General features: G+C 40.3%; 1 protein-coding gene and 1 long non-coding RNA gene across 2 annotated transcripts in view; both read left to right on the top strand.

The window, feature by feature from the left end:
* The first annotated feature begins 557 nt into the window (after nucleotides 1-557).
* LOC121654973 lies at nucleotides 558-3,246 on the top strand. The gene is made up of 3 exons (XR_006013054.1): nucleotides 558-702; nucleotides 1,688-1,689; nucleotides 3,233-3,246. It is a non-coding gene; the product is annotated as an uncharacterized LOC121654973 (long non-coding RNA).
* Nucleotides 3,247-4,240: 994 nt separating this feature from the next.
* The window catches only part of LOC121654265 (E3 ubiquitin-protein ligase CBL-like), a 28,988-nt gene continuing 22,563 nt past the window's right edge, over nucleotides 4,241-10,665 (top strand). The window contains exons 1-2 of the mRNA XM_042008308.1: nucleotides 4,241-4,816; nucleotides 7,450-7,697. Coding sequence (XP_041864242.1) covers nucleotides 4,673-4,816; nucleotides 7,450-7,697 — 392 coding nt within the window. The 5' untranslated portion in view covers nucleotides 4,241-4,672. The remainder of the gene's footprint in view (nucleotides 4,817-7,449; nucleotides 7,698-10,665) is intronic.

Genomic DNA, 10,665 nt, shown 5'->3' with positions numbered 1-10,665 from the left:
AGGTGATAGCCTAGCTAGCTGTGAAAGTAGCCAGGCTAGCTGTAGTGGTAGCCTATGTGGCTGTTGTGATAGCCCCTGTAGCTGGAGGCTATCCAAGTAATGTTTAAAGATTGAGGCCCAGGGTTAGCTTCAACATCACCAGCCAAAAGAAGTAATATCACAAGATTAACAACTCCACCTCCATGGATAGTATGGATATTTTGGAATAATACCAGACAGATTCTGGTGATAAATCCTGCAGGGCTGACCACCAAGGCTAAACCCCTATTTTATCAATATCCTTGTTGGCTTCTGGTCAAATTTCGTGTTGATTTTAAAATTTCATATTGACCTTCTGGTGTTATGTGGTCAGGCCCCCCAGTATATTACTGACTTGCTGTGTCCCTACTCCTTGGTGCCAACCTTCGATCTTCAGGCCAGAGCCTCCTGAAGGTCCCAAAGACCTGTTTTATAACCCGGGGAGACCTGGCTTTTTTAGGCTGTAGCCCTCAGACTCTGGAATGACTTTACCCTGTCCCTCTCTGTGGTCGAACTCCATGGACTCTTTTAAAAAGCAGTGAAAGACTATTTTATTCAGGAAAGTTTTGGGTTGATGGTTATTATTTTTTTAATGAAATTAGTATGTTGTTTTATTGCAGCCATTTTATGTCCAGCACTTTGAGATTTGTATCTGTGAAAAGCACTTCATAAATAAACTTTACTGTTCACTTAAAAGCAGAAACCCCAAGACTGCATGAATTTATTGTTTACTTGCAGTGAACAAACCGTTTTCAGTCCTGTCCAGCTGATGAGCTGGACTTATCTCTTCTTTCTTTTTGGTCAGTGGTCATTTTGGGAAGATCGTCCCTAACAGTTGTTGTAACTTCATGACATTGTCCAGGTGGTTTGGTCTATTTGTTTGAAGTGTAGTGTGAACTCAAACCAAACCAAATGAAGGCGCAAAATTTTTTAGAATTGCCCTGCCCAGCTAAACCAAATCCCCTGGACTGTCCTGGTGTGAATGCCTCCTAAGAATGACCAAAATACTTTGAAACCCATAGGGCTAATATAATTTTTTTAATATTATTATTATTATTATTGTTGATGTTACTAGTCATCATATAGTTAAAATAGACAGATAGTTTAATGTTATTTAGTTGTTTTACACCTACTGGTCATTCTCTAACAACAAGTTTTACCACCATTTTACACTGGCTGGGTTTTAGATCTCTGCGTCTTTCATTCAGCATCTAATCTCTGACCCCTTACAACCCACCACAACCCCTCCTTGCCCCCTTCACCCATACACATAAAGGTTTCATGTGCCTTTTAAATGTGGCACCCTTTTTCCAGTCTATGACCCTTTTATGGGCACCCCAAAAAAGCTCCCTAGAACCGCCCCTGTCAATGAACTCCACAGAGCTTCATTCTATACATCTAAAAACCACCAACCAGGCCAGAATCTGGCTGTAGCGATGGACTCAGACGTAAACCTAAACCTAAACCTAAACCCCAGTCAGTCTGTCACTGTGTCCTTGGACAAGTCACTACACCCTCCTTGCCTCCAGTGTTGGCTGATCTGTGAATGTGGATGAATGTTTGGTGATGGTCAGAGAGGCCGTAGGCACGTATTGGCTGCCCCGTTTCCATCAGTCTGCCCCAGGGCAGCTGTGGCTAAATGTAGCTACCATCACCAGGTATGAATGAGGAGTGGATGAATTATAGATTCAATGTAAAGCCTTGGAAAGCGCTATAGAAATCTAATCCAATTCAACCAGGCCAGAAATCTGGTAGTATTGATGGACTTGAACCTAAACACCGAAAAACACATAAAGGGAATCACAAAGTCAGCCTACTAATACCTTAAGAATATATCACAGGTAAAAGATCGGATGTCTCAGCAGGACCTGGAAAAACTAGTCCATGTTTTCATCTTTAGTAGGCCTGATTATTGCAACAGTGGTTCAATTCCACAGTCATAACAATACAAAGGACAAGCGCCATTAACACCCTGAACAACCTCAGGCCTGTGGCCCTCACATCCGTTGTGTTGAAGGCCATGGAAATGATTGTTAAACAACATTTCCTCACAATAATCGACACCCCGATGGACCCGCTGCAGTACGCTTATCACGCAGGCAGAGGTATGGATTATGCAAAAGTATCCATCACTAACACCGTACATAAACATCTGGAGCAGCCTAACACGTTAGCCAGACTCTTGTTTACAATTTTTTCCTTGGCATTCAACACACTGTAGCCTCACATCCTCACCAACAAACTCACCACCTACTTCCATCTGGACCATCAGCTCACACTGTGGATGCTGGACTTTCTAGCCAACAGGTCACAAAGCGTTCGGGTCAGTAACAACTTCTCTGACCTCTGACACCCCTTGACGGGCTCGGCTCAAGGATGTGTGCTCTCACCTCTGCTTTTCATCCTCTTCACCAATGGCTGCAGATCCACACAGCCTCAGTGTCACCTTGTAAATTATGTTGATGATACAGTCCTCCTGTCCCTGCTCTCAGATCCCTCACAACACCACAATGCAGCTCTACAGGAGTTTCTGCGGTGATGCGATAGCGCAGGCCTCATACTCAGTGTGAGCAAAACAAAAGAGATGGTGGTGACCTTCACTAACAGGCAGAGAGCTGGCTGCAGTATCCATTACCACAATCCACGGGAAGCCTGTGAAGCTGGTCGAAAAATATAAATATCTGGGCATCACCATTAAGAGCCTGCTGAAATTATCCTCTAACACAGAGGAGATTCTTAGGAAATTTCAGCAGTGGCAGTATCTCCTAATGAAACGCAATTCCTTTGGAGTCAATAAAAACATCATGCTAAATATCTATTACTCTTTCATTGAAAGCATCACTACATTCTCTATAACCTGCTGGTTCCACTCCACCAGCCTCCAAAACAGAAACTGCCAGAGTCTACTCTAAGATCATAAGATCATTGATATATATATATATTATATATATATATATATATATATATATATATATATATATATACATATATGTGTGTGTGTGTGTGTGTCTGCATAATTATATTTATATACTTACCAAGACCTGCTTGTTGTTTATGTTCTTTTGTATTTTCCCACTGACACTTGGCGCCTGCTCTTTTTGTGCACTGCTGCTACAACTGTGTTTTAAATTGCCCTAAGGGACTAATAAAGTTTTTTAATTGAATTGAATTGAATTTTTACAGGTCTACCTAAAAAATCCATAGACACCGGCAGCTTATTCAGAACTCTGCTGTTACAGTCCTCACTAAGACCAAGAAAGTGGATCACATCAGTCCAGCTCTGAGGTCTTTACACTGGCTGCCTGTCCGTCAGAGAATAAACTTTAAACTTCTGCTGCTGGTCGATAAAGCTCTGAATGGTTTAGGACCAAAATACATCAGTGACCTCTTGACCCAGTATGATCCTTCCAGAACCCTTAGGTCATCTTGATTAGTTCCCAGAGTTTATCATTTCCCAGAGTCAGAACCAGACATGGAGAAACTGCATTCAGCTTCTATGCCCCACATGTCTGGAACAAACTCCCACAAAACCTCAGATCAGCTGAAACACTCAGTGTTTTTAAATCCAGGTTAAATCCCCAACCTGTTCTCTGCTGCATTTCAATAGTTTTTATTGAAAATATATAATGCTTTATTTCAGAAACAAAAGAGAGGTAAATATAAAAAGAGTACATAGCAAACAATACACAAAAACACCTAATGCCTAAATACAGTGTTACACTGCATAGAAGAAAGGCTTATGTGCTAGTTTCAACACAAACTTGATTTCTATCTTGTGTGACTTTTCTTGGGGTATGTTAAAACTGGAATGTTTTATTCATAGGCACGTCTAATTGACACATTTATCTGTACATAAGATTTAGTAAAAGTACAAATTTGCACTGTTTCTTTTAGGCTTGAAAGGTTAAACTTAAGGATGTTTTAATACTGTTTTTATCTAATGTTCTTTCTTTTTCTTTTCTCTTTTCTTTTCAATTATTCTTTTTATTTTCTGTTTTACTGTCTTGAATCACCTGTCATTAACTCGTGTTATACAAGAAACTTGCCTTGCCTAAAAGTAGTTAGTCCAGTATTTCTAATTATTGTTTAATAAACCGTCCAACTGCTTCCTCCGCCCACGTGTAGTTATGCTTGAGGTGCTTTGGCTCATTTTCCATCCAGAGTTTACACGTTCTGGCAGCGTACCTTTATTTTGATAGTTTGACCGGATATCCGTGTTTACTTTAGCTACTGGTCGCTGTTGGCTGGAGCTGCTGTACAACCTGTTTGTTGATCGGTCTATGTGGCTTATTAACACCTCGAGTCTCTTATAAAGCGGGTTGGTAACTCAGGGAGGTTTTACTCGTCGTCGGGAGGAGACAGGTCGCCTTTTGACAGCAGACACAACATCACGAGGGGAATGTCGGAAGCTTGTATTTGGCGTCGGAATGAAACGGAGGTTTTCTAATATAGCTTGTTAGCTAGCCGCGTCGCGTTCAGGGTACACAGCCTTTTTTGTTCTGATCGCGGACAGCCTCTGCATGACAAATTATCACCATTACAGAGTACAGATACACCCTTAAAACAGCGGCTTTTTTGTTGAAGAAGGTGTTAAGAAGAGACCCCGGTTGTCAGTCCCAGCCCGGGGCTTAACCCCCGGTCACCGAGAGAATTAATGGCCGGAAATCCGAGGAGGGGCGCCGGTCTGATCGGCTTGATGAAGGACGCCTTTCAGCCACACCAGCAGCCTCTCCAGCCTCACCAACCCGCTGTGGTCGATAAGAAAATGGTGGAGAAGTGCTGGAAACTCATGGATAAGGTAGTGACATCGTCTTTGGACTGCATGTAAACTATTTACCTGTGAACTGTGTTTTTCTCTCTGGCTTTTGGCTGTTATCAACAGTCAAATCCATTTACTGCCACGTTTTGGGTAAATTTAAAGTGTGGTTTAAGTTCAGGCCTTCCTCTATAAATAAATTTATATTATCACTAATGAAAAAAAAAAGTTTTAATGTCAAATCCCACCGCATGAGATCCTACATTTTAACATAGACTTGTGAAGCTGTCTAAATAGTCTATGAGAATATTGAACTACCTCCAAATTGCAGTACAATGGTGCTCCTGATGCATGATCTAATTGGGATAAAGTGAATTAGGCCACATTAGTGTCCCTGTGAGAACAACCTATTTTCAGAATTGCATCAAAAGAGGTGAATATGCTGCAAAAGGAAAGATTCAATTCACTTTATTTATTGCTGCCACTCCAGCTTATCTGTTGCATTCAGCCTTAACTGAGATGGAGATAAGAAAGGAAAGTAGAGAGAGATGGGCAGACAAGACTTCACAAGATATTACTTCAGAAGGGCTGGAGTAAGAGGAGAGACTGCCTCAGATCAGACAGACTCTGGTATGCGTGTCCTGTGTTGCTTCAGTAACACCTACAAAATAAGCCTGTCTGGTTCTGCCTCCTCTCTTGTGCTGTTTGAGGTTGACCTTTTCTACCTGGCTCATGTGTCTGTCAGCTGGGCGATGGCTCATTACTGAGGTTTATTGCCTTGCAGTGGGAATGTTTTGAGAATATATGAGGCAATGAAAATGACAAAGTAAACTGGAAAGGTTTTTGCAGAGCAATGCATAGAAAAGGGCCAAGCTGCTTTGCAGGATTGTGTGTTTGCTGAACTTCTACTTAAGTCAAATTATTGGCTTTGGAAATTGCTGTAAGTTTAATTTAGTCTTCTAGCCAGAAAAACATAGGTATTCCACATACACAACCAGTTTATAGACATTCTGTCTATGTTTATCACCACTGTCTTAACCTAACACAATGCATGACTAAATATACACCCGAGTCTAAAGGGAGATGTGAGGTCCTAATGGGCTAAATTTATTAAACTGATATTTTTGTACCTGTAGGGCTGGATCTTACGGGATCATTTCTCCTCATTATTCTTTATTGTGTTCTCAGAGCTCCAGTAATGCAGCAACATGACTACAACCCAGCTTGACCAGGCCTGAGACACGAGCTTATAATTAGACCTTGAGGTTACCTCGTATAAGAACTGAAAGCCATCCAGTTATAAACTGTTGTACCTTTTTTAATCTTTTTCTTATAATTATTTTTTTATTACATTTTCAAAATATTTAACATTTAATGAATTTTGTCATTTACACTTCAGCCATCCCTCCATGTTTAGTAAAACACTATTCCATACTGGAGAAACTAGTGGACATTCCCACAAAGCCTGCAGCACAGTACCTTTTGCTTCTTGGCATTTCCAAAAGAAGTCATCTTTAGTAATGCCCATTTTATGAAGTCTGGATGGAATGAAATAATAGCTGTTGAGAATTTTGTATCTGCCTTATAAATTTTGTGAAGGTTAAATTTTAGTTGGCATATTTTCCTAAACCTACATTCATCGTTGTTTTCTACCAGTTGTTTTTCCAAATCACTGATCTGTTTTTTTCAGGGTTTGTATCTTTGCTCTACCTTCTTTTACTTTCAGAGAGCTATAAGCCAAGCATTTACCCCCTAACAAAGGCCTTTAAGGCATCCCACACTGTAGCCAACCCATCTGTAGTCCCAATGTTTACATCTGAGAAAAATTAATATTCTCTTTTAAAGTTGCCATAAATTGTTCACCCTTTAATATACTTGAGTTAAATCTCCATCTGCCACGACTGTTTTTATCAACTTGTCAATCTACATGTAACTCCACTGGGGCATGGTCTGTTAGAGCAGTTACACCTATTTCACAATCCATAACTACACCAACACTCAAGCTAGAGATTAAACAATAATCAATTCGGGAATAATTTTTGTGGGAGTGTGAATAAAATGTATATTCCCTTTCCAAAGGGTGTATAAGTCTCCAGATATCCCCCAGCCCGATTTCCTCGTTAAAAATGTCTGATTTATTTCTAATATTAGAACTTACGTTTGTTCCACTTCTATGTATATATTCATCTGAAGCCTGATTAAAATCTCTTCCCAGCTAGGGCTGCAACTAATGACTATCCTGATGGTCGGTTAGTCACCGACTATTAAAACAACTAGTCGACCAATCGGATTATGTATTTCATAATTATTAAATGGATCTTATATCACTTTCAGCTTTGAAATCTTGCATAAGGTTGTTATGTAAGTCCGACTTTCCCCATCTTTAAATGTTCGAGCATTGCAGACGTACTTCCGTGGTACGCAAGGTCCGCTTTACAAATCTCACATGTATTTAATTTATTTTGCAAGTTTAACGTGAAGTTATTTAAGACTTTTGACGTCCTCTGTCGCCGTTCTATTCCCTGGTCGGCCACCATATTTTCCCCTGGCGGACTTTATTGCGCATGTGCAACTCTCAGCAGAGATAAGAAAAGACGATGTCTCGCTATTTTGTTTGTTTGATTTCAGGACATCTTGTTCACACGACTCTCTGATTTTTCATCTTTTCTTTCCAGGTAGTGCGTTTGTGTCAGAACCCCAAGGTGGCTTTGAAGAACAGTCCACCCTACATCCTGGATCTGCTGCCGGATACCTACCAGCACTTACGGACCATCTTGTCCAGATACGAGGGCAAAATGGAGATCCTCGGGGAAAACGAGTATTTTCGTGTGGTCGTTGAGAACTTAACCAACAAGACTAAACAGACCATGAGCCTTTTTAAGGAGGCCAAGGAGAGGATGTACGAGGAGAACTCCCAGCCCAGGTAGGTTTGTGACCTGATGAAACAGTTTCATTTCCTGGGGATGCAGGCAGAAAGTAGGGCTGTGAAGCAGGGAAATGTCTGGGGGACAGATGGTACAGAACTAATCACTGTTTGTCTTGGCCTCCAATCAATAAAATAATCCTCTAAGATGGTGATTGCACAATAATTCCTAATCTGGGAGCTCTGACTCACCTGAAGCTTGGCACTGCCTGTCGTTTAAGTTGTCAGATCTAAATGCTAGCGTTGACGTGTTTACAGATGTGCACGTAGCATCAGCTGATTTAGAGATACAAGCACATCTGGTCTGATTTATTTTAAGAAGCAAACATTACTCTTTCTGAAAACCAAACTACAACTAAAGTAGCTGGTTAAACTTTTCTTTCCATCAGATTTTAAACCAGAATTAAAATGAGTCTAAGTCATATTTTCTATTGTAGTGAGAGAAAACATAAAAACCATGAGGATAAACAGTGAAGTTGAGATGACTGGTTTTAAACTGGTGCTCTTGGTTAATTTTCTTCAGACTGCCATGGTTGATTTTTATTCAGATCCTTTTCTCCAAAGCGACTTACATTTGAAAGGGGTTAAGCAAGTTAAGGGTCTTGTATAAGGACCCAACTGGACAGTGTTAATATTTGTCTCCTGTGGGATTCAAACTCGCGTCTTCTGAAAGGGAGAATGATGCCCTGCAAACTGAGCTATCCAGCCATCATTTACAAAGTAAACATCAAGGGTTGGTCCAGAGAGGACAAATATAAATTTGTCTTTCAGTGTTTTATGGACCATCTTCATACCTTTAGGTTTTTGTCCTGGAAACGCTCACTGTCCGCCCACTGGTCCTCTCTCAGACATCTTCACATCTGGTTTCGGTCGCTGCATCTGTCGTTATAACAAATTTTGCTGTGCGATAAATTTTCTCAGAAATTATTGCGATAAGCGATAATATTGTGCAAAGCTGTCATGTCATTTTGAGACAATTTAAACTAATATAATGGCATTTCCATAATAATGCAAATACACCATTTCAAAGATCAATAAACTTTCATTTCTAAAGAACATTTTATATTGGAACTGGAAGAAATTTTAAACAACAAAACAAAAAATAAATAGCCAACAGCCAATCAGGTTCTACACAATGACTCATTAATTTGACTCAGGTGTGTTGGTGCAGGGATACATGGAAAACCTGCTGGATTGTGGCCATCGTAGGACCGAATTGAGTAGCCCTGTCATAGAGGGTAAGCTAGCTTTGGATGCTGTGGTGGTCACAACAAAGCAGTGTTGTCTAAAACTGCTTCATCTATAAGCTCACACCTGCAGGAAAATGCTGGAAGGCTCCACTGCAGGTTACAGATATTTAGTGTATTTATGTGTTAAAAAGCACATTTAGTGTAGTTCTCCTAAAGTCTGCAACAGAGTTGGTAGCCTCTCCTGGCATCTTGTGGACAACATAGCTGTTTTTAAATATGTTTTAATTAAGTTTATTGTCTGAATTATAATGAAATGAGTAGCTGCCACTCAAGCTACAAACTAAAACTTATTGATTAGATTATTGTCATGGTAACGCTGGATTTTTATATTGTTTAGTTTGTATTTTCTTCCATTTTAAATCATCATGATTCAGATTAAAACAAAGAAAACAGAAGACATTGTGTTTGGTTGAGGAGGCAGGACTGATGGGTAGCAGATGAGGCTTCTGATGGTGTTGATATGATCATGCATGTATCTGATATTTTATTAGAGGGCTTGGTGGAAAGTCTGCAGAAAATGCTTAGCTTTCCTTCTCCACAACATCTCTACAACATGCTGGACCTCCAGTACCCAGCGCCATGTCGGAGTGGCTTACCTGTGCGAGCGTGCATACCTATCTGCACATTAGGGAGAATTGAGCGAGTGACCATGTAGAGTCTGAAATGACTCCATTTAAATGAGGTACAATAACATCAGGCTGTTTAGTTTTCAGCTCTGTCTGTGAGCGAGGATGAAAAAATGTTCAGACGTTGATGATCTGATCTGTGAGATGGATAAAGGGTGAATCCACTTCTTTTGGGGGACCCAGACCACATTAGACCTGGTCCTGCTGAAAAACTGCTAGACTTGAGATGTTCATATCTTGACTGAATTATCCTGAATTATCTTACGGAGCTGGAAGATTCTCTGAAACAGTGTCTTATATGTGAAATCTTTATTATATTAAATAAATACACAAACAAAAATGTAGAGGCTCTGAATTAGTTTCTGTTTTAACCCTTGTACATGGCTGTACTTGGACGTAATGATCTGTTATCCTAGAAAGATCAAATTAAAGCTGCAAGAAGACTAAGGATTTATTTCCTTTGCTGTCTTTGGAGCTGAACTTCATCGGTGAGACTCCTATCTCACCACCAGGAGGACTTCTAAATAGCGCTAAAAGTTTTTAGCTTAGAGCTCCCTCTTAAAACCGCTTCACAAAGCTGCTGAGAGTAACTTTACTAAGGGACTGAGAGAACTCAGAAGGGGGTGGGGTTTGACCCCGTTGCTATGGATGATGTTTCCTGACACTGATTTGCTGTCTTGGGTCTTTGGGTGTTTTAGGTCTCCGTCAGTAAATTCATGAGATACTGCACGAGGTTTGCTGCTGGATCCAAATAATGATCTGAAATAAAATGTAGGCTTTAAGTGTCACTGTTTTTTTTTTTTTATTTCTACATTTGTATTTGATTTTCAATTTAAACAAACATCCGGTACAACAAAGTGCAACACATTAATCAATTTATCTATCTGTGTTAATAATATAGATTCTTTTTATGTTAAGAATGCATGTTTGTCCGATGATGGTGCACTGATTCTGACATGTGTCCCATCTATAGCACCCACCACACCAGGCAGACCAGCTGTGGCCATAAAGTCCGTTTTGAGCTGGGACATTTGGTGTGAGTCAAGCAGAAACTGTAGAAATTGTCGGATGATGCGGAGTCTGCCGAGAGCG

This window comes from Melanotaenia boesemani, chromosome 15, assembly GCF_017639745.1.
Source record: "Melanotaenia boesemani isolate fMelBoe1 chromosome 15, fMelBoe1.pri, whole genome shotgun sequence".
Classification (NCBI taxonomy): domain Eukaryota; kingdom Metazoa; phylum Chordata; class Actinopteri; order Atheriniformes; family Melanotaeniidae; genus Melanotaenia; species Melanotaenia boesemani.
Note: the sequence above shows the minus strand (reverse complement) of the source record. Positions and strands in the feature narration are given on the sequence as shown.